Source organism: Punica granatum, chromosome 8, assembly GCF_007655135.1.
Source record: "Punica granatum isolate Tunisia-2019 chromosome 8, ASM765513v2, whole genome shotgun sequence".
Taxonomy (NCBI): domain Eukaryota; kingdom Viridiplantae; phylum Streptophyta; class Magnoliopsida; order Myrtales; family Lythraceae; genus Punica; species Punica granatum.
The window spans coordinates 6896457-6922540 of NC_045134.1; the positions used below are offsets into that span (position 1 = coordinate 6896457).

The 26084-nt window shown below is 39.9% G+C and overlaps 3 protein-coding genes across 3 annotated transcripts; 2 read left to right on the forward strand and 1 right to left on the reverse strand.

Annotated features, from left to right (window-relative positions):
- Positions 1-3201: 3201 nt before the first annotated feature.
- On the reverse strand, positions 3202-8636 carry LOC116188473 (tocopherol cyclase, chloroplastic). The gene is made up of 11 exons (XM_031517855.1): positions 8525-8636; positions 8132-8446; positions 7659-7903; positions 7041-7120; positions 6461-6537; positions 5902-6071; positions 5458-5555; positions 5181-5288; positions 4627-4743; positions 4023-4172; positions 3202-3720 (listed from the first exon to the last, which is right to left on the reverse strand). The coding sequence occupies exons 2-11, from the start codon at positions 8419-8421 to the stop codon at positions 3544-3546; spliced, it is 1512 nt and encodes a 503-aa protein (XP_031373715.1). The 5' UTR covers positions 8422-8446; positions 8525-8636; the 3' UTR covers positions 3202-3543.
- A 6066-nt stretch (positions 8637-14702) lies between these two features.
- Positions 14703-21033, forward strand: LOC116188183 (ER membrane protein complex subunit 1). Its single transcript, XM_031517376.1, has 12 exons — positions 14703-14895; positions 15757-15884; positions 16124-16186; positions 16531-16652; positions 17041-17156; positions 17251-18058; positions 18270-19001; positions 19229-19450; positions 19581-19676; positions 19764-19958; positions 20053-20166; positions 20445-21033. Exons 1-12 carry the CDS (start codon positions 14798-14800, stop codon positions 20703-20705), a joined length of 2955 nt encoding a protein of 984 aa, XP_031373236.1. The 5' UTR covers positions 14703-14797; the 3' UTR covers positions 20706-21033.
- Positions 21034-22277: 1244 nt separating this feature from the next.
- LOC116188185 (formin-like protein 14) lies at positions 22278-23743 on the forward strand. The gene has a single exon (XM_031517378.1). The coding sequence runs from the start codon at positions 22437-22439 to the stop codon at positions 23493-23495; it is 1059 nt and encodes a 352-aa protein (XP_031373238.1). The 5' UTR covers positions 22278-22436; the 3' UTR covers positions 23496-23743.
- Positions 23744-26084: the final 2341 nt, after the last annotated feature.

Consider the following 26084-nt stretch of genomic DNA (forward strand, 5'->3'; position numbering starts at 1 on the left):
CATTTTATCCCAAGCTGAAAAATTCATCTTCCTAATTCGAGTTTCTAAAAGAGGAAAGGTGAATTGCTGACGTTATTGTATCAACTTCCAAACTTCGGCATATATGAAGAGTGTTGGGTAAATTTTATCTTCCAAAAGACCAGCATTTCCAGGTCCCGCTGCTTCTTCTTTTGCTCTCTCAAATTTCTTCCAATTAAAATTTCCTCCTTCGATGCTGTTCATATATGGTCAGTACAAAGAAATAATCTGAATCATTCTTCCCCCTTTATTTTTCTGGTAGACGGGAAACCTGTCACTTGTTCGCTGGCGAGAGATAGAGAGAGAGAGCTGTTCTTGGAGACAGAATAGTGTAACCTTCCAAACTAAGCTCACCCTTGTCGTTCCTTGTCGATGGATCTAATTCTCAAGGCACTGCTGAATGCTGGAGAGGAGTATTAATGTGACTGATGATTGCTTCAGCCACAACATGGTATGGAGTTTTGGATAATTTAACATCAGTCCATGCTTTTATTTTTATGGAATGTTTTGACTTTTGATAATATACGTAACTCTTCTGTGGTAATTCCGAACAGCAGCGCTCATATGGCTTCCGGTGTCTGCACTTTCAGGGATTCAATGAAGCAGGTGCATAGGCCCTTCTTTAACATTTTTTTTCTGGGGTCCTACATTTTACTTTTGCTGAATTGGGCATGCAACAATCTGGAGGTTAATCATTCACACATTGCTGGTACAGTCTCTAGCATGTCCAAAAATCTACCGAAATTCCAGAGACTCTCCGAACTTGTCAGAATCTGATCAAAGCAGGGGTCCCAAAATTTATGTGACTGCAAAATTGTTCAGTTCATGGAATGGATACACAGCTTGTAGACTTGACGAACACTGCCTTGAGCCCCCAGCACAGGTTAATCAGTAGTGGCGTGTAAATATCATCAATCCAATCACGGTTTGCAACCCATGAAATAGTAAGTATTTGCTGGGGGAGTGACATTGAGGGCTCTAAAATGCTAGAAATTCATATTGGGATTAGTTGCTTCAATTTAAGCACGACAGGTTACTTCCTACCCGAGCTTCAGCATATAGACAGTGAGTTGGATAAATTTTATCATAATCAGCATTTCCAGTTACAGCTTCTTCTTTGTTGCCGTCTATAATTCTTTGGATTTGGATTTTCTCATTCAATGATGATCATGCGGTCAGCACCAGACCTCATCCTGGGGGTCAAGGCCCTAGCATAGCCCAATAATGCTCCCTGTTCTTAAGCGTCCCTCTCACCGAATCGTTCCCTTTCACGGAGGAAAGCAACCAAGATCCCATTCATAGTAGTCGAATAGAGGATTAATCAGACTTTCATAGAACTATGAATGAGATCTCGGTTGCATGAATGCATCAATGACAGAAAGGTCTTGTCTGGCATGATGGGACGAGAATTGCATATGACCACTCGTTTTCTGATTACTCGATTCATCCGAAACAGAAGTGGTGGATCTTACACAGGAGGGAAACAGATAGTGTGTCACAATCCGAAGCTTTGTTTCTCACATAACACTCTGGGAGCGTTGCTGTGGTAGTCTAGAAGCAACTATGTGGTGAAGGAACTTAGATGGTTTGTCGGCATCTCATAATTGTTGTTCAATCTTCCGTAGTCCAAAGGTAGTTGTTCAAACGTGACAAATGCAGATCTGCTGAACCAAACAGCCATCTACCACAATATATGGAGTTTGTACTTTGTGAACGTTGCATTATGAGCGCCTAGGTGCCATACCCTGTGAAGGTGGGTGCTCAAAAAGAAAGATCACAGTTTTTGCTACTGCTGATTTACTGAAGTGATACCTGTAACCTTTGCTGAATCAGATTCCTCTTGGGCTGTCAATAAGAAGCGATATGGATTGAATTCGGTGGCATCCTTCCCCCAGCTGGAATCATCCATCTGTACCGACTGCACCAGCAGTACCAACACTGCTCCGGCTGGTATTACAGCACCACATTTATGATGCAAATCTGGATGTTGGATGAGAAGCGATCCAGTAACTAATAAGGCTGATCGTTTTTCAGCTAAAAAGAGAGAACTGAATCAAGTCCACGCAGGAGTCAGCGATAATTTCCCCACCTGGAATAAGAAATCAAAGAGGGCAAACGATGCCGCGAACAAAAATTTTGTATTATAAAGTAAATCGACGATCTATCCCTTAGAACTCATTGAAAATGGAGAAAATCGCCAGGTTTTCCCTGTTCCAACCGTCATGAATATTAGATGGCTTTCTTATGGACAATAAGTTGTTTACCAGTTGAACTTATTAACAGAGTTCTTTTAGCAAATCCAGGCACTTTTACCATTTTCAAGGGAGCATCTCTGTAGCAGCGGCCATGCTGGCCGAAGACGAGCAGATTCATAAGCCGTAGCGGTTAGTAAAATCATGTCTCATCAACATTTTGTTTGTCGTTTGTTGTTGATCCCTTTCTCGCCATGACAATCTCCGAGGAGATCTACTGATAATATGAGGGAAAAGATAATGAATTTCCACCAACCATAAATATGTAAGGACATTGTCCCCATAATAGTTAATCCTCTGAGTATTACTGAGAACAGAATAGATAGAGGGAACACCAAAAGACGTTGCGTTGCATCTCGAGCTGAGGGAACATCAAAAGAAAAGCTCTCGTCGATCAAACGGAGCTCTCTCATCAATCGGAGTCTACTTTACATATATACAATAGATAGATTACATAATTTTTTTTTCAGATTTTTTATTTAATTATAAGATCGAATAAAATAATATATTATTAAAGAATTAAAAGAATCACCAAATGAATTAAAAATAATTTTTTTGATATCTTCCATCCAATTTATAACGGGAGACTAACGGTAGCAGAGTCAGTCAAGGGTTGAGTCGATGTAAAAAATTGCTCAATGTAAAATTTGATAGAACATCAATCTCTCGATAAGCAATTTGTTAATTTACTCATAGATATTAATCGGGGAGGCCATACTTTAGGCAAACAGGATAAATAAAAATTTAAGACAATTTTTTATAACTTACCGTATATTAATAATAACTTAAAATATAAAGAAAAAGACTACAATGAAACTGCCAAACCATCTAAACCTAACGAGTGAAATGTTGCGAATCATTTTAAGCTTTTAGCGCATACACATTTCTTCCGGTCAGGGCATAAGGTTTGAGACACAAAATGCTCCGTGGAATTCTGAAAGGGATATATATATATAACTCCATCCATATATTCCTCGAGGGGTCACGACCTGGGGGTCAATATGCATTTAGCTATTCTACAGGGCCTCGGTTCTACAGATTCGGCCTGCTTGTCGAGCTCGGGTTTTCCGAGCCCAACACATGATTTACAAAACTTGATGCATCAACCTCAGGCGTGCTCTGCTCGCCGCTCTCGCAAGCCGATGAAGCTTGCTATGTCAATTACCAATGTTACATTACAACAATTTCATTATTATTTTCAAATTCAAGCTTCTATATCGATAATTCTCTGACACCCATCCTCCATTCATAAGAAGCTTATTGCCCATTAGAGTTACAGGCCAGGGGGCTTAAAAATTGGGGCCAAACTAAAGATACTTTCCACATCAATTGGCGCTCCCACGACACGGTTAAGGAGCTCTGGTGTATTTGTCCTGCCCTTCCACGTGCTGAACCACGGTCCTCCACCGACTTCTAGTGCCGCCATGTTACTCGTTACGTCTAAAACTACCTGCGCATAACAAAACCTTCAAGACTTGAGGCAGATGATACCTTGACGATAAACGCAAATTCTAGCAACGTGATTTTGACAGGAGATGATCTAAAGTCATCAGGAGGAAATGGATTATATTGCCACAGGGCAATCTTCATTGTTGGAATGAGAAACCTAGAAAACTCAACCTGCAGATGCAACTACCAGGCCGCAAGCAGAGCGATATGAGGTATTAAAATCCTTCGCATCCAAAAATGTCCCGGCAGTTTAAAAACCATGTCCCCTCGAAATGACATCTGATCACGGGAAAAGAGACCAACCTTGCCTTTACTGCCATCATATCTCTTTTCCCATATTTGCAGTCTTAGCCTACCAAAACAAGTGTCTTTGCAAGCTGGAGCAAGCCCGGCTTCAGCAGTTGGAGCACGCAATGTTGTACCCGGATCCTCTGTAGTGGCCTCCAATTCAACCTGGCAAAGTCAACAAAAATAAATAAATAAATCTTCTTCATTACGCAGCTCAACAGCTTGTGCTTGGCCTAGACACTATTTTCATGTTTTCAGTTTTCCATGAGCACAAATCTCATCAGTTTCTAGACATCCATTATGTAGACGAGAATGAAAGGAAAGGGATTTTGGGTGAGCCGTTCCACAGCAAATGCAATCATACTAAACAATGGCATAAAAGATTAATAGGGATTTTGGGTGAGCTGTTCACATGCATTAAATATGAAGACGTATAAAGGATTGAGAGATTTTAAGCAGAACATTTTGGATACAATTCTGATGAATATATATTCATCTATGAGCAGAATTGGAGATGGAGGTCCAGCACATGGACAAGGTACACAACTAAGCTCTGTCAACTTAATAAATGATACATGTAAGAAATCTAAGTTTGCAAGATCTATGGAGTATACAGTACCTTATGACTATTATTCTCTGCTGTCATGTACCAGAAACCCCATGTATTAATTTCCCACTCAACAAATCCATTCCATGGCACAAATTCATAGAATTTTCCATCATAATGAACTCCAACCTGCAACAATATGCATTATCTTAATAATATCAGAAATCTTGTCTTAACAGAATCAACTCGATTCTAGCTTATATTGGGGCGGCTTTAATAAATAAACGCGTTTTAGGGATCTAAAAATATGTCATGGATGAGAGCAACAAGAATGGAACCTAGAAAATAGTTTGAATCAATACTCTTTCAGTTCTCATCTTCTTTTCTCTTGGATATGATTTTTTAACAAGGTTCTTGGAGTTTTCCAATCAATTCCGAAGCTTGCAAGTACAATAACCAGGAAAGTATTAAATAATAGGAATACTTCCTCACTGAAACCAACTAGTGAAGGGTTTTGCAGGAAAAGGCATGTATGTAGATTCCACAACAAATTAATCAATTTCCCATAAGACCCAATGAATTGTTCTGTCATATCAATGCAGTGGGCAGGAGATATTGAGAAGTACCAGCGCAGCATTTTCATAGGTTTCAGTCACTCCAGGTATCTGCCTCAATCCACCCGCTGCAGTCAAAGCTACTTCACCACTTGCGCCTTCAAAGACGTTACACTGAACCTGATATGACAACAAGCAACAAGTAGAAAAAATACATAATCTCATCAGAGATTTCTTCAGAGAAGCAAAAGGTCGAAGACGCTAGTATTCAGTATTGCATGAATTAGGGGAAGTCCAGGTGACATCTCACCAGCTCCTAAAAATTCAAAAGAAATGCTAGAAGTCTTACCCAAAACCATTTCCTTGGGAAGGCTCCACCCCAATTCTTCTCGGAGTAAGAGGGTGCATTTTGAAATTCAAATCTTTTCCCATCCCACTCTATCCAACCTGGATAAGCAAAAAAAAGGAAATCCTCAAGTTGAAAAAGCATGTACATACTCGACACGAAGTCTCCAAACTTAAGCAAAAGTTGTTGGAGCTAATAAAGAAATCAGCATCAAATATAGGTGCAATTGGAGATCCTGAAGATGCAGTTTTCGCTGCATGTCTAAGCAGCAATACTGACTAAGAAAAGTGCATTAACATAGTTGCCAATCTACATTCGGTAACCAACCCAAGGAACCTCTACTATGAATAAGGATAAGACTCAATTCCCTTAGTTTGTCAAAGAAAAGGAGCCAAAACAAACTTAATTCAAGGAAACCGCTGGCCAGAATAATGCATTTGATCTTGCCTGTCGAGAGCCCGCCTGCCATGCAAACTTGCCAATGGGGTTCAAATACGGGAAAGGCTGCAAGCCAACCTGCCGTTGGCTTCTGTGTTGACCCTACGTCACCCCACCCATAGACAGGACGGGTGCTATATTCCCAACACGCAGTTTTTACAGTTTCCACATAATTAGACCTGCCATGAGAAGCTTGTTCATGTAAAAAGTAGAACTAATCAGGTAGAATATGGACGATGCATCATCAATTCTGATTAACGTAATTTAGTACAGGGTCAACCTCAAAATTACCACCATTAATAGCAAAAAATCGCACTATTGCTGGTCTATCGGAGTGTAATGTTTCACACAGTTAAACTGCCCTCGCAAATAAAATGCACTACTACGATCTCTCTAAAACTAGTGTTCCACTGGACCATGAAATTCCATCAAAGATCAGAGACAGCAAGAGTAGAAATGAGGAAGAGATAAAACCGCAATAAAGTTCTTCCAAGGGAACTAACGCTGTATCAACTAAAATCCTGCTTAACTAACACATAGTGATGAAATGTAGAGGTATAATATTCACCTGCCATCGTCGCGTATAAAACCTTGATGCCAGAGTGGAGTAACTTGGAAGCCTTCCAACACCCTTCTACTGAAGTCCTGCAAGGATCAATTTGAAATATTTCAATACTTCACTAGACATCATTCCACAGAGCCTATGGTTGGCTATGTCTTCAATCACCAAAGCAGGTTCTCCTGCTCTCTGCAGTGAACTCAAACGACAACCTATTGCAATATAAGCAATAGTAACTACTGGTTATTTCAGGAGCTAATAAAAAAGTGATTGATATGTGCTTTGACCCACAAAAAGGAGCAGTAGCAGACAATTAAAGAAATTTTAGTAATGATGCTGCTTGGGAAGTTCGCAACTGGAAAGACCTAATCCATTTTTGGTAAATAAACCCTGCCTAGAAATATTAGTAAAACTACTAGATATATGAAATATAATTTATGAAATAATAAGAAACAGACTCTCATACGCAGTCATGATTAGTATATATCCTAACAAAACTGCACAGAACCAGGTTAGAGATCAGCACAGGTCCACATATTATACATATGAGCAAAAAAATGCAATTTTCATAGTAAATATACATGATTACCTGTGGAGGAACCTCCTTATTTGGAGGCTTAGAGTCTTTTGCAGAAATGAAAGTATTCCCTAGCATCAGCTCGTGCCTGCCTATCCATATAAATGTTGAGATTAAAATCTGATACTGTCACAAACTATGTATACAGGGCATAAGCTGCAGTTTTCAATAGGAAGAAGCATTAATTTTTCCAATTGGGGGACCGGCCATCAGCCAAGTGATGGAATTAAAAGTAAAATGATATAATATAGCAGGAAAATGCTCCAACACATGTGACCAGTATATAGTCCCATCTTGGTGAAGATGCCTAAAAGTAAAATCATCTCCTAGTAATAGCACAAACCTTTTTTTTCCCCAATAAAGGCAGGTGTCCTGTATTAACATTTTTCCAAGGCTACTTATTTAATGAGAGTAAAGGACATAACCAATTAACTTATTCACAACAAAAATTAGTGAGGAACATAACATAACCACATTCGCTCCTAGACGAGCATAACATTTTTCCCCTTCCTAATGGCCATCTAGAATGAAGTTGCAACCATATAAGCAAATTTTATCACAATATAATCAAATATATACTTTTCTGGTAGAAGTTATGCAAATTAAGCATTGCTAAGGCCAAGAACTTACTTCCCCAAAAGTCTGAAGAATCCTCAGAATACTGGCATATATACTTGTCATCAGCACCAAGAATCTGAGCCCCAACTCCAGTAAACCGGGGTCCGTATTGCGCCACTTCTACTGCACTCAATTTCTTGGTGAAGGCAGGACTCTCTACAGAATACATGAAGCAGAAGCTCTGCCGCACTTCGGGAATGGACACCTTAAAGTACCAACCCTCAAAAAATTTCCGAGTAGTTCCATCGAAGTGGTACCTGGTCAATCAGCTCACAGTTCAGCAGGGAAGCAAGAAACGAGCAATGAAAGATATATACAATTCAACGATATACGCAAGCAATCATCGAAATCACTAATGCATCGCACAATCAAATAGACTGGAGCCAAATTACTGGGCAAGCCAACGGCCAAGTTCAGAGCTTTCAATAGAATGACCCATGCATTTCCATGAATCACAATCATTGAGCAGATTAAGCCCAAATTACCCGCTGTGAGGAGTTCGCAGCTCCCGATTCGGCGGTGTCGGCGAATAGACTGGATTCACGCGAGAGGAACTCCCACTCTCGGCCTCCTGCCGGTCCGACGAGGGGGAACAGACCGATTCGCTTTCAGTAGTAGAGCTCGAAGCAGAGATTATAGAGCTGCTGCGGGACTTCAAGCGGTGGCGGATAGAAGGAGAGCGCCAAAGAGCGTGCTGGGGTACTCCTCTCCGGAACCTCGCCGCCGGGGAGAGGAGGTGGAGCTCGCCGCGCAGCGACATCGCGTTTGCTTCCATCGGAAGAAGGAGGAAGCCCGGCCAACTGGATGAAGGGAATGCGAGCTCAGACGCAGAAAGAGAGATAGAGAGATAGAGAGAGAGAGAGAGAGAGAGAGAATACGGCAAACAAATGGACGCCAGGGCGGAAGACGACAGATTGAGGGAGTTCCGGCTGGAACGGCTCTCGTGGGTATACGTACATCCACGTTCATGAGAATCCAAAAGTAAACCGAAGTCGAATTAGCTCAGCATCTCATATTTACTTAGCATTTCGTAAAAAAAATAAAAGTAATTAAAAAAAGTACTTGGAAGGATTTAAATAAAATAATAAAAAAGTATTGATTATATTGTTGAATTGAAAAAAAATATAAGAAAAAAATATTGAATAGATGAGATGATATAGAATTAAAAAATTAATTTAGATAATTGATAAGAAAATTTATGAAAAGTAATTTGAAGAAAATAATTAAAAAAAAGTAATGATTATGTTATTGTGAATATAGAGAAAAGTTAAGTAAAATTAAATTTTATTATTAAAAATAAATTATATGTTAACTTGGAACAAACAATAACTACGTAATTTTTTGAGAACTCGATTTATGAACAAAGTTGAACCAAGGGATTTATAGAGACCAATCGGAAAGAGTGATGATGTGATATGTCTCCCGACTGTCAATGTGATGTCCAGTGAAATAGCATGACTCTTATCAATAAATTTTTCATATAATAAAATACTTCTTAAATAGTAACAAACTTATATTTTAATAAGATTATTCATTCTTTTTGAAAAAACTTATTAATATAAATTAAATAAATTTCTTACTAAATGATAAATCATCTTATAAAATAGTATGATTCTTGTTATCTTTTAAAGTAAATTATTCTTTCAACAAAAGCTCCTTGCCTTAACAAACTCTCTTTATGGACATGATTAGAGGTAAAAACAATAGAAAAGTATTCTTAAAAACTCCCCAATCAGACTTAATAAAGTACGATAAAATACTACGCGCGAAAAAAAAAGTATGAGGAAATACAAACTGTCTATTTGGTTTTAGGGTCGATTTTTAAAATTTTAACTCTAACTTTAACTTTACTTACTACACAACAAAAGTCAACAATACAATTATTACTTTTTCCTTTTCTTCAATTTTTTTAATCATTCAATTCAATTTTTAATACTAAATTCTCTCAACTATTCATTATTTTTTCACATTTTTTTCTCATAATTCAACAACGCAATCATTACAACATAATTAAAAGCAAAACTTAATTCAACTTAATTCTAAAACCAAACACACTGTAAAAGTCATAGGCATATCCAGATATAACTGGTGGCGCTCGGCCACTCCTCGATCACTCGAGGCCACACCCCCCCTCCCCTCCCAAAAAAAAAAATTGTGAGTCTGCCTTGGAACCGAGAAAGAAAGAGCTAGCAATAAAGAAAAGTAAGTGACTATGGTCGAAGTCTAACATCCCATCGTATTATCAACACATAAATTTGAAATGAGAGATGTTGAAGTATGTCTCGTATTCAGTAGAGAATTCAAAGACCCGCAGACTGGAAATGAGAACGAAGTTTGACTAAAGAAAAGGAAGCAATTAGCAAATCGTACCATGGCAAAAATGCCAATGTGCCATGGCACGAAGTACAAAGACGATCAACAAAGTATGCCATGGCGAGCACATTAATGTGCCATGGCAAGTTTGGCGGAGAGAGAATATCTCGCAATTTAGTTTTCGTTTTAGCGCGATTTCGTTACAACTCAGAATCTATTCAAATGAGAGATTTTGGGTTTAAGGATATTTTGGATATATTTTAAAGGATGTTTTGGGTCTTGAATCTATAAATACAGGATGAGCCTTGTAAGTAGATATCATGTGTGAGATCAAGAGATTACGTGTAATCCTCTTGGGAAGTTCTCGGGGTATTCTCTTGGAATCTCTAGGGTTTTATAGAGAGAATTGAGATGGTTGTGAGGCTCTTCTCGAGTTGGGTCTTATAACAGATGTTGGAAAACACAAGCGTGATCTCGAGATTGTAGTCTCCAATTTTATTGATCTAATTGAATCTCCTGCTTTATTCATGGACGTTTCCCTCATTATGAGGGTTATATCCCGATGTTCATTGTTCTTACTTGTCGATTAAATGCCTCTAATTCAGCATATTGTCGCAACAAGAGATGATTCGCTATTATGCAGTGAAGATATAGAGAAACACGTGAGAGTTACAGATGATTTCATTGGCAATTGTGGATTGGAGATGTGATAGGCGTTATACTTAGAAAATCACCAAAGACCGATCCGTCGGTCAACTAGCTAAATGAAATCATCGTTGGACCAATACTGTTCTTAAGAAGCTCTATTGTTTTCAGAAGTTTAAGATGATAGAAAAGTTCAAAGGCATTGATCTCTGAAAACTGGACTCGCCGAAACCGATCATTCCATTTAGTTGTTACTGAGGATCAATCCGAGTCATCCGTCCTCAGATGTCTAGTGGTTCAGAGAGGAGACCATGCAGCATTCATTTCTATATCTACATTAAGTCACGGTCTCCTTTACACCGTGCCATAGCTTGTAGCCACATAGTTACAGGCCAGGGGGCTTAAAAAATGGGGCGAAGCCGTAGATGCTTTCCACATCAATAGGTGCTCCCACGACACGGTTCAGCACCTTAGGTTTATTTGTCTTGCCCTTCCATGTGTTGAACCACGGTCCTCCGCCGACTTCTAGTGCTGCCATGTTACTCGATGCGTCTAACTGAACAAAACATACATTCACAGCTGATGCAGATGATATCATAACTGCATCGGAAACGAAAATTCCAGGGACATGATTTTGACAGGAAGGAAATGGCAATCTTCGTTGTTGGGATAAGATTAGATACCAAGAACAAATTTTACCTCAGATGCAACTATCCAGCAGCAAGCGGGGTTGTATCGGGTTTTAAATCATCGAGATTCCAAGTGTAGCAGCAATCTAAAAATCGGTTATGATTGTTGAAGCATAAACTGAAATGGACGCGGGACAGCTATATATCAATGTTCTCGCGAAATAATGTCTATGGGAGAAGATGACTCGCCTTGCCTTTAATGCCATCATCCCTCTTTTTCCCATATCTGGAGCAAGCCCAACTTCAGCTGTAGGAGCGCACACCGTCGTACCGGGATCATCTGTCGTGCCTCCCAATTCAACCTGCGCGAAGTCAGCACGATCAAAATCTTCTTCATTACACAGCTCAATAGTCGGTGCTTGGCCTTGATACAGTTTTCAGGTTTTCAGTTTCCATAAGTAATCATTAGACATCTATTATGCAATCATATTAAACAATGGCATGGAAGGAAGCACTGGGGTCATATGAATTACATATGAAGACACATGAAGGATTCAGAGATTTTAAGCAGATCCTTGAATGTTCATCTAAAATAGCTCCATCAACTTGCATCAGTTAGATCCCTGATTTTTTTTTCAAGTCCATATTCTCCTTATAATTTTACAAATACAAAATTAAATATACTCACGTCTATATAATATATAAACCTGACCACATCCTAATAAATAAGGGTAGAACAGTAAATTTCTTAATAATTTAGTATGTTGTATATAAATTAAATAATAATAATAATAACTATAACTATAATTGCAATTAAAAAACGTATATCCAAGGAAATATTAAAAAAAGGATTCTATTCTCTTTTGTTATTTGATAGCATACACTACAACCTAACAAATAAGTGTAAAATAGTAAATATTTTAATAAATTTGTATGCTATATTGAAATCAAATTACAATAATAATTATTATTATTGTTGTAATTAAAGAAAATATTTCCAAAGAAATATTCAAGAAGGATGTCAATCACTTATTATTATTTTATTAATAGATAAATATACAATATAATTTTGAGGAAATTAAGAATTATTTAAAATTCTATTAAACCTTACTTTATTAGTTTTAACAATCATTGTTATCCTTATAAAAGTTAAATTAAGTAAAATTCTCAACGAAATGATTGATCATTTTATCCAAAATTATTCATATTAAGAAAAGTTAATATATGAAATATGAGGGAAAATAAGACAACAATGAGCTTTACTTTAGAAATTTATAGATTTTATTATTATCATTATCTCATTAACTAAATCTAGGAATTTTGAATTTTTAAGATTTTTGTTTCCTGGATCCGAAATAGAGTACTTGGGACATATTAAATTGATAATTGGGATTATCTATGATATATTTTATATGAATTACTTGCTTATGAGCTCCTGAATTACATTATCTAGCGTAAGTTTAAAATTTACCATATTAAAGTTTACATAGTATAAGAACAAATTTTCTATATATTAATATGAACTAAAATCACTATCGCCATAATAAATTTTTCTTTGCAAAACCCGTACAATGTACAGGGTCAATAACTAGTTTCAAAATATAGATACAAGCAGTATATATTATAGAACACCCTCTTTAATGTGAATTAATTTTGCAAATTGATATTATATTCAGTGTGCGGGTAGCGCGGGTCATGGCTTGTAACATAGAAACGGAAAGACAATATGCTACAAATCTTTACCCTTCCAATTCAAACCAGGTCGAGAAATTTTCAAAGACGATGATAGCATACCCCTGAGTAGAGCTTGAATAGAACACGGTGTTTCTATAATTCCATGAGCCTGTAATTCGTTGAAGCTTGTCAATAATCTCGAATATATATTGATGCAGTGAAATTAGCTCTTTCGGCATCGAATGTTTTCTCCCTTCCAATGGGATTATCTAACTTCATCGATACATTTGAGGGGTCACGATACAGGTCCAATGCGGTTCTAATATGCCCTGGGTCTGGTCTGCAGTTCATACAGTCCACGGCTATATGGACTGATCAAGCTGCCCAGGAACTGCTCGAGCTCAGACGTACTTTGCTTGCCAATCTTGCAAGCCTAACGAAGCACAATTTTTTCATAAAAAGATAGAAACACAATTTAATTTTCTTTAGGTAAATTCACCGTCTAAGCTCCAGCTTTTTTATATCGATAATTTTGTTTTTCGATGAAGTTTTGTTCGAGTTGTAAGCTAAGAATCAAAAGTCGATCAAGTTTGAATAAAAATCGAGATAGTACGTAATTAATGTCAGCTCGACTTGGTTTAAGAATTTAGTATGATCCTTGGAAGTCCATGAATTATGGTCGCATTATTCATAGAAAGACGTTACATATGTCATGCTGAGTATGCACCAAAGAGGAATTATTACATCTTCGCCGGGTATTATTATGATGGCTAAGAACAAATTAGATTTATCATCGTGAATATCCTAAACCTGAGCATGCACCAGTTAATAAAGAATGGTTCCGACTCGGATGTATCTACGATTATTGTAAGTTATTACAACACATGATAATGATTCATGACACGCTGCGCGATTTCCTTCAGCTCGGCAACCCTCTGTTCAATGAGAGGTCTGGAAGAGAGAACAGCCGGCACTGCAAAATGCATCGCCAGGTAGAGGAGGAGGACAGAGCCGAGCTCAAGATCGGCCTTGGCAGACCCGAGACCCCGTCCGAGTATCGAGGACACATCATACATGTCGAACACGACGATAGAGAGGAGAGTCGAGGCGAAGGCGAGGAGGAGGCTGAAGAGGGCCGCAGCGGCCAGGAGCAGGAGGATGCAGGAGAGGAAGGCGCCGTAGAGGAAGGAGAGGAGGATGAGGTCCAAGTTGGGCACCATTAAGGTTATTTGATGCGTGGATGGTATGGGAAGGAAATGAGGGATTGATGTCATAAAAAATGGGGGATTGGGTGATGAAAAAGGAAGAGATGGACTAAGGAATGAAGTGAGGTGTACTTCATTCTCTTCATCAATTATAATAAAAAATGAAAATTAATTTAGAAAACAAATAAAATAAAATAAAAATTATTAGCAAGGTTCCCAACAACGTTGACGAACGAATTACACCGAACCTAAGATCGAGCTCAAGTTGACGCTCAATATCGAGCTCGAGATTTAACATGACCAGAAGCCCGAAGAATATCTCAAAGTAAATAATCGAACGTATACTCAACTACGTTCATGAACTCCTTTACACGAAGTAACATCGGGACCGAATTCCACCCGCTGTACGAGCTCGGACAGCCGGCTTCCTTGCCCGTAAAGCAACCGCGCATCGCAAACGACGCCATAGATCATCATGGGCTAGGAACTTCATGGGCTTTTGGGCCCAGCCCACTACAAACCTGCCCGAACCATCTCACTCGCCGGCTTTTCCGTAATTTAACTAAAACTCACAGTTCATCTCGTCCGACTAACTTCGACTTCTCAGTTCTCAGATCCGTCAGTGGCGGCAGACCCGAAGACGGAGACAGAGAGAGGGGAAGAGCTTGATCGCCCCCTACCAGCCATGGCGGCTCGGATTTTGGCCGTGTTCCTGCTGCTCTTCTTATCGGCCGCTCCCCTCGGCTCCTCCCTCTACGAGGACCAGGTCGGCCTCATGGACTGGTCAGTTTCCAATCATATTATCTCTCAGTTCTTTCCTATGGTTCCCGAACGAGCTTCTCGATAGCAGAAACAGATTGTTCGATTCTGGTTACTGCGCCCCCACTCCAGTGGCCGAAATTGTTCCAGTCCTGCCGTTTTCTAACTTTGGTTTGCTTGTTTCTTACTGAATTAGGATGAAAGTAGTAGGTTTGATGTGAGATTTTCTTATAGGCAATTCGATCAGAGTTTTTTACTGTTCTGCGAGTGAACGTTGAGGAAACGGTGAGCCTGCATAGGATCAGGAAGTTTGTTCGGTTGTGCAATTGATCGCGATGTCTATATTCCTGCCATGGGAGTTCTGAATTGCTGCCTTTCCTCTTTGATTTATTGTATGTGTTGACATGTTTTGAATTTGAATTAGAAAAGAAGTTGGGAGTCCTTTGGTATGCAATCTGATGAACAGTTCTTGACTACTGCCTTTGCCTATCTGTTTTATTTGTTTGCAAACACAACTATGAAGAAAAAGTTGAAGGCTTTGAGATTGTTTCATTCAATTTTCATTCAATTGCCGATGTCAATGTAAGATGAGGATGCAGTGAGAATGAATAAAATGCTAATATGGAAAACAAACACCTCTACAGCCATAGGAATTCGTTCACTGTGTCAGCTGGGATTTGTGAAGATTGTGCCATTTGTTTATTGTCGAGTGGGTTAAGGCGCTTCTATTCTATAAATCTCGTTTGCTCTTAGTTTCATCGCTTAATTATGATTAAATGAGTGCCCTGTGCTTTTTTTTTTTTTAAATAATATGTGTTAATTAATCTGACTCATTGAGTGAACATCTTTGTTTTTTTTACATATTTTGCGATATAATAATCATAGGCATCAGAAGTACATTGGCAAGGTGAAGCATGCAGTTTTCCATACACAGAGGTCTGGACGGAAGCGTGTCGTGGTGTCGACCGAAGAGAATGTTATTGCCTCACTTGATCTACGGCACGGGGATATTTGTGAGTTTTCTTGCCTGTGAGAAGCTTTTCCAGCTGGGATCTTCATAATTTTATGTATTTATAGTAGAGTTCCATGGCAAATAAATGCTATAGCCAAATTATAGTTCTATGTACCTTTTGAGAAAGAATGCTGAAGCTATTGCCAGATAGTTAATAGTGTAACACTAACTTCCATTCAGTAGCTGATATATTGCTGTTTCTCAAATCTGCACTTGCTAATACATGGTGGATATTTGCAGTTTGGAGACGTGTTCTCGGGGCCAATGATGTTGTGGATGCAATTGATGTTGCGCTTGGAAAATGTAATGTCATCGCATCCTTAAATGTTCATGTTTTATCTTTGCCTTCTTTTTGTATGACCTGTGTATTTCTTAACTAAAGTTTTTGGCTAAGTACTTTGTTATCATGCCAACCATTTCTCAATTTCTTTATTTTTAGTTTTGTTCGTGATTTGCTCTGTACTGTCCTTTACTAAAACGAAGATTTGTTCCCAATCATTATTAACAGGCATTAGGTGCTTTTAATTTTTGTGGACATTTTTAAGCTTATTTTCTCTAAGAAGTTCTTCTGTCGAATTACACGTAAAGTCATATTGAAATTCTTCAATTTATTCCCTAAAGGCTTTTTTGCTTTTGTTATTTACCAGTTGTGATTACCCTATCATCGGATGGGAGTACTATTAGAGCATGGAATCTACCAGATGGGCTGATGGTCTGGGAAACTTTTATTCGTGGCTCAAAGTCCTCAAAGTCATTGTTGTTATCAGGGGTAATGGATGTCCTATATGTAATTGAATCTATTATTTATTTCTTCATTAATCTTTTTATGCTTTTGCATCAATTTCGAATCTAGTTGGAGGTTTCTAACTACCTTTTTTTATTTATTTATCTTCCATCATGAGGAGATTTTTTGGTCAAGTAGCTAATCTGTTATCTCATGTGCTTTTGTGCCAAGCCTCCTTGGTGTTTATTTGTGGACATGTTTTTGGATAAAATGTGCATTCAACTCACTGCATCCTCTGATTTTTAGCTTGAGTGTTTTTTTTTTTATTCTTTCTTTTTTTTTTCTCTGTAATGCTTCTTGCTGATGGTGTATATGTTTGTTACTTGGTAAACTTCATGGTTTCTAAAGATTCTTTGGCTATAATATTTGTCAGACAAATTCTAAAGTTGACAAGGACAACACAATTCTAGCTTTCGGTGAAGGTTGTCTAGTTGCTGTTTCAAGCGCAGACGGTGAGGTGCTTTGGAAGAAAGATTTTGCTGATGCAAGGTTTGACTTCCTGGAATTTATTGCATCAAATTTCTGCGATCTTCACTAAATCCACCTTCACGTTTGACGTTTTATGTCCATGTCTTTTACACAGCTTTGAGGTTCAACAGATTATTCAGTCCCCTGGAAGAGATGTGGTTTATGTTTTAGGTTTTGTTGGTTCTTCCAGTTTTGATGCGTATCAAATAAATGGGAAAAATGGAGAGGTGATGCACCATGACACCGCAAGTTTTGCTGGTGGTTTTTCTGGGAATACGTTACTTGTTTCAGATGATGTGCTTGTGGCTTTGGACGCAGCCATGTCCCATTTGATAACAATAAGTTTCCAAGGTGGAGGACTTAGCATTAATGAGAAGCCTATTTCCAATCTCGTTGGTGATTTTGCTGGACCAGTGGAGATATTAGCGTTGAAGCTTGGCAGAATGTTTGCGCTTAAAGCTAATAAGCTCATAACATTCATAAGTATCAGTAATGATGGCAAGTTGGATGTTTTGGAAAAAATCAACAGTGCAGCAGCTATTAGTGACGCCTTATCAGTCTCAGATGGTCGGCATGCTGTTGGTCTTGTTCAACAGGTAGATAATAAGGTCGAATTCACTGTCAAGCTTGGCAACGACTGGAATACTAATTTGCTCAAGGAGACCATCAATATGGACCACCAGAGAGGATTTGTCCGGAAGGTCTTTATAAACAACTATATCCGGACAGACAGATCACATGGTTTTAGGGCATTAGTTGTTATGGAAGATCATTCACTTCTATTAGTACAGCAGGGTGAGATTGTATGGGGTAGGGAGGACGGGCTCGCGTCAATTTTAGATGTGACAACATCCGAACTACCTGTGGAGAAAGATGGTGTTTCTGTGTCAAAAGTAGAGCAAAACCTTTTTGAGTGGCTCAAGGTATTCAATTTGCATCTATGATGTTCTTATCGATCTCAAAGTCTCGTTTTTGTGGGGTGTCATGTTTTAACATAATAATTTTTCCTTCCTTTTTTTTTCTACTCTTAAATTTAAACAGTGTTTTCATAATTAGGGTCCAGTACAGTTTTCTGTATATTCTGGAATATGCCATCATCTTATGCTGTCTTCTTTTTTACATTCTCCTTGAAAGGGGCATATTCTGAAGCTCAAGGGAACATTGATGCTTGCAAGCCCTGAAGATATGGTAGTAATCCAAGGGATGAGGCTGAAGAGTTCTGAGAAGAGCAAAATGACTAGAGACCACAATGGCTTTCGTAAATTGCTCATAGTACTTACTCGGGGTGGCAAACTTTTTGCCTTACACACTGGAGATGGACGCATAATCTGGTCTCGACTGTTGGAATCTCTGCGTAAATCTGAGGCTTGTGAACATCCAACCGGCCTTCGTATTTATACTTGGCAGGTTCCCCATCACCATGCAATGGATGAAAATCCATCTGTTCTTGTTGTTGGCAGATGTCAACAGAACCTGGATGCTCCGGGAATTCTCTCTTTTGTTGATGCATATACAGGATCTGAGATTAAATCTGTGGGTCCTGTTCATTCAGTGTTGCAAGTTATTCCCCTCCCATTCACAGATTCAACAGAACAGCGTTTGCACCTACTGATAGATGCTAAACAGCGTGTACACTTGTACCCACGATCTCGGGAGGCTCTCAGTATCTTTCAACAGGAGCGTTCAAACATTTATTGGTACTCTGTTGAAGCCGACAAGAGCATTATCCGGGGATATGCGATAAAGAGAACCTGCGTTCATGAGGATGCAGGTGACTACTGCTTTGAACCCAGGGACTTGTGGTCAGTTGTATTTCCTGGGAAATCAGAGAAGATTGTTTCAACAGTCACCCAAAAATTAAATGAGGTATAGCACCTTTGCGTTGATTTTTTTATTGAGATATAATTCCAAAATTCCAAACAAGGAGGAATTTTGAAATTCTTATTCAAGGAGAATAATAGGAATTGAAGCTTTTTGTTGCTTTAGATTGAGGAGGATATATGTATATATATATATGTATGTATATATTGAGCAGGCTGTGCTTCTGCATATATTACTCATGTTCTATATTTTTGCTATCGTGGATTTTCTAGGTGGTTCACACTCAGGCAAAGGTAATGGCTGAACAAGAATTGATGTATAAATACATATCGAAGAATCTTCTTTTTGTGGCAACAGCTTCCCCAAAAGCAAGCCATGAGATCGGATCGGCCATCCCAGATGAGTCATTTTTGGTAGTCTATCTTATTGATACCATAACAGGCCGTATTTTGCAGCGTATGACTCATCAGGGCTGTCAAGCACCAGTACACGCTGTAAGATTTCCTACTTCTGTTCACTTTTTGTTTCAAGACAGAGAAGAAAGAATTTAACTTCTTAATTTTTTGGTGTCATAATGGCTGACTTTTCCTTATGCATATCCTCTCTCTCTCTCTCTCTCTCTAGGTTTTCAGTGAGAACTGGGTTGTCTACCACTACTTCAATCTCAGAGCCCATAGATATGAGATGTCTGTCATCGAGATATATGACCAGTCTCGGGCAGTAAGTTGATGTCGTTGGAAGATGTAGCTTTACCAAACTATTGTGATCTTTATTTGATTCTAATATACTATATATTGATTTGCACAGGACAACAAAGATGTCCTGAAGCTCGTTGTGGGAAAGCATAATCTCACTTCACCCACATCTTCTTACTCTCGACCAGAGGTTGTAGCAAAGTCACAGTCCTACTTTTTCACTCATTCAGTGAAAGCTATAACAGTGACCTTAACTGCCAAGGGCATAACTTCGAAGCAGCTGCTCATTGGTACTATCAGCGATCAGGTTGGTCTAAGATTCTTAAACTAGACAAGCTTCTTGAAAGCGCAGTTCGATAATAAAATGTCCAACAGTTACATTTTGGATCTGGATATTACAGGTTTTGGCTTTGGACAAGCGTTATTTGGATCCCCGTCGTTCACTTAATCCTTCACAAGCCGAGAAAGAGGAGGGAGTTATACCTCTTACAGACTCATTACCAATTATACCTCAGGTCTGTTATTATATTCTTTTCAGACTGCACAAATATTGCCCATAGTATCGTAATAGAAAGTAGTGCTTGTGCCGTTTATAGTGCGAGAAAAGTCTAGGTAAATTGGCCTATTTCTTCCAGAAGGTCCAGAACCTTAGCCCGTTCCTCCTCTTTCATGCTGTGTAAGCTGATAACTAAGCGGGTCTCAGGTTGCATGAGACGCGGTTAGGGCCCAGTTTGGTGCAAGACTATCCGTTTACACTGATCCATTCTCCTCTTTTTCTTCCCTCTGAGTGCAGTCTTACGTGACACATGCCCTTAAAGTTGAAGGGCTCCGAGGCATAGTAACTGTACCTGCAAAGCTGGAGTCTACAACCCTCGTCTTCTCATATGGTGTCGATATCTTCTTCACCCGTCTCGCGCCCTCGAGGACCTATGACTCCCTCACAGAGGACTTCAGTTACGCACTGCTTCTTATCACGATAGTAGCACTCATTGCAGCGATCTTCGTCACGTGGGTTTGGTCCGAGAGGAAAGAGCTCCAAGAGAAGTGGAGATGAGGTTGGCCATGTCTCATCGTTTTCCCGTAGTTCTTCCCTTCTTGAACTTCCTGCATTCTTTTACCTTGAATTTCGCATAGAATACGGCTCTTTTAACTTGTAACTTATATATTCAATTCTTGTAGCATGTAGCAAGCGACTATTCTCCTCTCAGCGGGGCAATCCTTAGCCTGTTGCAAGAATTTTGTAAAATCGGGATTTTTAGATCGTGTCTAAACATTGCTCGTTATTTATCTCCACGAATTGTGAGATATGTCAAGAGTGACTCCGATGTTATGCTGTCGTTCTTCAATTCTCTGAAAGAGCACTGATGGATGAAAATTGCGAACCCGTAGCCTCTTTTCTTTACTTTTTTGATAGTGAGGAACTAATGTGTATCTCATGATTAATTTTGACGAGAATTATCATAAGGCGTTGCAATAATATTCATAATAACTCAGTGGTCTGACTAAAGCAGTATCGATATGTACTTCCTCCTTTTTTATTATTAGAGATTCGCCTAACATTATTAAAGATTTGCTAACATGATAACAAGTCATATTTGGTACTTTTAGTTTAACTGTTTAATGTCATTAGACATGTCATTATTACAATTTTTTACTTTTACTTCGATTCAAGTATTTAATATTTTAGATTAACGGTTTAGTACTATGTATAATTCATTACAAGTAATGAAAACATTATTATGGTGTGTGTGATTTTGAAGTTAAGTAGAGTTGAGTTTTAATTTTAATTGAGTTGTAATGATTGTATTGTTGAATTATGGGAAAAAGTGTGAAAAAGTAATAAATAGTTGATAAAAAGTAATGATTGTATTATTAAATTATGAAAAAGTAATTGCTCGTTCCCCCCTTTCCTATTCCCCCTTAAATTCCCTTCTTCCCCCCCCCTCCTTGTCTTGTTCCTTTTTGTTGTGTAGTGAGTAGAGTTAAAGTTCGAGTTAAAATTTTAAAAAAATAATTGTAAAATCAAACGGATCATAACAACTTAAATTAAAGTACTAAATATTTGAATTGAAACATGAAATGTGACACGTCATGTTAGAATTATTGTTATTATTTCTACTGCCGTAAATTGACGATGTTAACAACGGTCTGTCCTGGACTCCTATTTCTGCGATCGACCTTTGGCGGGGACCACCCCTCTGTTCTCAGCAAAGTTCTGAGTACTACTGTACTGGCTACTGAGCTGAGCCATCCCTCTCTCTCTTTTCTCTCGTATATTTGTACCATTATTTTCATGTGCCTTTTTATTTTCAATTTAATGTAATCATTTTCGCTGAGAAGTACTAATTTTTTCCCAGTTAATCCCAGCACAAGATAGAAGATTGTTTTGTTCCTCAATTGTTTTTTCTTATAATGCAATTAATTATTTATATATCCAAAAAGAAAAGAAAAAATATATATTAATGAAAGTTTATTCAAGTATTTCAGCGCTTGTTTTCCTTAAATAAAGTCTTGAATTCGAGTCTTATTAATAGAAAAAATTTATGTTGATAGAAGTTTATCTCTTAACTAGCCAACTCGGCTCTAATTGAATTAATCAATATTTTTTGAGTTTCTGAATATAAGGTGAAAAAAAAAACTCAATTTATTGCAAAAATAAATAAATAAATAAATATAATAAAGGGAAAAATAAATTGACTCTGCCCACCTTGTCTTCTGCCCTTCTCAATTGACCCCATTCCATTCTTCCCTCCATTTCCAAGGCAGGCAGGCAGGCAAGGCAGCCATGAAAACCAACCACCACTCCAAGCTGAAGCCTCCGCCGAGGACCCTCTTCTCCTGCGCCTTCTTCCGCCACTGTGCCACCCCCCAACCACCCTCCCCAAGCCCCCCGGCCGCCCCCACCCCACCTCCCCTGCCCCTCTCCCCTTCCCCTTCCCCCTCCCCTTCCCACCACCCCCAGGCGGCACCTCCTCCGCCCACCACTCCTTCCCCTCCACCGCCACCTCCGCCCCCACCTCCTCCTACAACCACCGGCACGAAGCCTTCCTCTTCGTCATCATCGTCATCCTCCTCCGCCTCCACCTCCCAGTCCTTCACCCAGTGGAAGTTCCCCCTCCCCACCTCCCCCCTCCGCCCATCACCACCCACCCGGCCTCCTCCCCCGCCTCTCCCTCTCCCGCCGCCCATATCCGCCGCCAACCTCCAAGAAGTCTTCCACCTCGCCGAGCTCCAGCTCTCTCCCGGCTCCCCGGACCCCGACCGCCTCTCCGCCCTCCACCTCCTCGAGCGCTCCCTCATCCCCAACCCGCCCCCGGAGCCCCCCTGCCCCGCCGAGCTCATGCGCCGCATCGTCAACTGCATGCGCACCAAGCCCAGCGCGAAGCCCGCCACCAAGATCCTATTCGCGCTCTGCTTGGCGGGAGACAACCGCCGCGTGGCGGTGGAGGTCGGCGCGGTCGGGGCGGTCGTGGAGCTGGCCATGGAGCTGGACGTAACGTCGGCGGAGCGCGCCCTCGCGGCGCTGGAGCTCATGTGCACGGTGGCAGAGGGGGCGGCGGAGGTCCGTGCCCACGCGCTCGCAGTGCCCGTGATGGTGGCAATGATGGCGAGGATGGAGGGGCGGGGGCGGGAGCACGCGATCGGGGTGATGGCGGTGATATTCGGGGGCGGCGGGGAGGAGGGGTTGGCGGCCGTGGCGCCGCCGAAGGAGGTGGCGCGGGCGGTGGTGCTGGCCCTGCAGGGGGACTGCAGCGCCAGGTGCAGGAGGAAAGGGGCCCAGCTGCTGAAGCTGCTGCAGCAGAGCGGGGACGGACGGTTGGATCTGTCGCAGGAGGGAGGATGAACGGTCCCAGATTGGTCGATCATAGATCTGAGGTTCAGTCGGTGGGGCCCGGTCAACGATAATCGATCTTTGACTCATCCACTGTCTGTCTCTGTCTCCGTGGGGTTAACATCATCAGAAAGGAAAATGATTTCGCTCGTCTACAATTTATTTAGCTGAGTTGTTTTCGTCAGTCCATCATCAATCTCATGCATTATATGTACACATATAACTATAATAATTTATGTAATCTATTATATATATATATATATACGTATAATTATATATCCACGTAACTTCTGTACAAAAGATAAATCTCCAAGTATATAATTTCAAAACCAACCGAGTTAACATTCGGTTAGTCAAATATTGACTTGAAATCAAAGAGAATTTGGATTCGATTTTCACTTTTAACACCTATGCCCTCCTTAGAAACATCAATACTCGTGTTTTGCTTCAAAATCTACTCTCGTACTAATTACAATCTACTATGGTACTGTAATTGTCAGGGATTCACATGTGGTGGGGACGAGAGTTTTTTTTTATTATTTTTCTCTCTCTCTCTCTCTCTCTCTCTCTCTAATCTGTTGGGTAAAAAACTGTCAGAAATTTTTTCAGAAAGATGAAGCCAAAGTTGATTTTCACAACCCCGCCCCCCCCCCCCCCCCCCCCCCCCCCCCCCAAACCACGAAGTGGAAGCAAAGACACCATATTGAGTTTTACGAAGAAGAAATAACATTACGGGGACCGTAAAAACCTTTTGAGCTTCATTCCATTACTTGAGAGGTAAAGACTGCGCGGCCTCTTCTTCTTGTAGCTCGGAGCTCGTAGAGCACGCGGCCTCTTCTTCTTGTACATAGTCACAGTGACGATCGATGGTATACATAGGGGTGGAAGTCGTGCCGGCTCACGCAATATGGGCCTGAAGGGGAAGGTGGCTCGTTGAACGTTTGATTCAGATCATTCAATATGGGATGGGACTCCAGGGCAATCCGAGGACTTCAATAAGCCCCATGTATGTTAGCTGTGACTTGGGATTAGGGTTTCATATTAGACTGACAAACTCGGACATGGCACGATTACATTGGTCCTTACCTATTATTTAGGATAAATTGGCTATTTTCACTTGCTTAGTATATAGGTAGGGGGGGGGGGGGGTTCACCATACGTACATACGATAAATATAGACGGGAATTCTGGTAATTAGAGTTCAGGCACAGATGCATCGAATTACCTCGTCTTGGTGCCATCAACTCGGGGACTATCGATCGGGGTGCTCTGGCTGATCTCTTAACGCTACCAAGTTCATACGGTTCATTTCATACTAGTCGTTCTCCTACGTTGAGTATTCTTATGCTTTTTATAATGTTCGTGATTTGAGGCATATTTATAATTCCTCTCCAAGTCATTCCAAGCAGATCATTTACCATTAGAACTAGCATATATATTCGTGAGAATTACTTAGTGCCACATCACCAAAAAAGTCAAACTCGACACTTTTTAACTAATGATTAACGATCTCTTTTACCATTCGATATCTCTTTATGATGTACGTACAAGATACTTTCAGTTAATTTTAAAATCTTGCACTATAAGTAAAGTATGCTATTGAAAACTCAATTTTGCTATTGAATCGCATCATTGTGATTGGCTAAATTAACGTGTTCTTTAAGATACGCAAAGAAATATTTTCATTAATAATAACTGTATAAAATATTAATGTTGACGCTTCCATGCGACTTTTTTCTCTAAGCATAGAAGTGGGAAATGCGGCGCCACTCAATGAGGGGTTCGACATCTGGGGAGATACCGTGCCAATAATTTCGAGTGGGTTAGTACCCATCCAAAAAGCTAGCTGGCAGCTTCATGATCAAGGCATATAAGCTAAGTTCTTGCTGATATTTTTTTTTTCTTCTCTTTTTTTTTTTCCCTGCATCCGGGAATATTCGGACTTTGCCCAATTAATTCCCCGAGGTTTCATGAACCATCAACGACGCACGGAGTGGGTAGTCATATTAAAGGCGCTCCAATGACCCCCAAGAAATTTCGAACCTAGAATCGGTAGATACATTAGCTCCTCCTCAGTCACCAACTAAATTTCTTGGGGTTTGCTGATTTCACAATATTACTTACAGCATATTATATCTTGATGATAATCTAAAGAAATACCTTACACATGATAATGCCAAGTCCCATTAATGACATATGTAAATTTGAAGCGATCATCCATTGTTGATCACTACTCTAGGCCGATTTGATTTTCGAAAATTCGAAACACTGAGGACCGATATATGCGGTTTTGAACAATAGCTTCGAAAATCTGGTCTGTGAAATTTCCATTATTCCCCGCTGTAGGCCCCGAATTTAATTTCCCCCTTTTCCTGTAAATGAGAATGCCTTCTGCCAAGCTTCCCTCTTCCCTACTTTTAGGCCGGCCGGGTCCACGCGCACCGCTGCAAGAAAGCTAGCTACCGTAACCCTAGCTAAACGGGGTTGCCAGAACATGTATGTGAGGCCTCATAATCAAGAGACTAGTTTAATTAATTTCTTTGTAATTAATGTTTGGTCGAATTGAAACTGGTAGGCGAAATACTGAAAAGAGATTATGAA

Excerpts from the sequence above, each read along its gene's own strand:
- LOC116188183 (XM_031517376.1), top strand. The coding sequence starts at position 14,798 with ATGGCGGCTCGGATTTTGGCCGTGTTCCTGCTGCTCTTCTTATCGGCC. Across the intron at positions 18,059-18,269 it reads ACCTTTTTGAGTGGCTCAAG|GGGCATATTCTGAAGCTCAA; the intron begins GTATTCAATTTG and ends TCTCCTTGAAAG. Across the intron at positions 19,959-20,052 it reads TTGGTACTATCAGCGATCAG|GTTTTGGCTTTGGACAAGCG; the intron begins GTTGGTCTAAGA and ends TGGATATTACAG.
- LOC116188473 (XM_031517855.1), bottom strand. The coding sequence starts at position 8,421 with ATGGAAGCAAACGCGATGTCGCTGCGCGGCGAGCTCCACCTCCTCTCC. Across the intron at positions 5,556-5,901 it reads GGCAGGCGGGCTCTCGACAG|GTTGGATAGAGTGGGATGGG; the intron begins GCAAGATCAAAT and ends TTGCTTATCCAG. Across the intron at positions 4,744-5,180 it reads CCTATGAAAATGCTGCGCTG|GTTGGAGTTCATTATGATGG; the intron begins GTACTTCTCAAT and ends ATATTGTTGCAG.
- LOC116188185 (XM_031517378.1), top strand. The coding sequence starts at position 22,437 with ATGAAAACCAACCACCACTCCAAGCTGAAGCCTCCGCCGAGGACCCTC.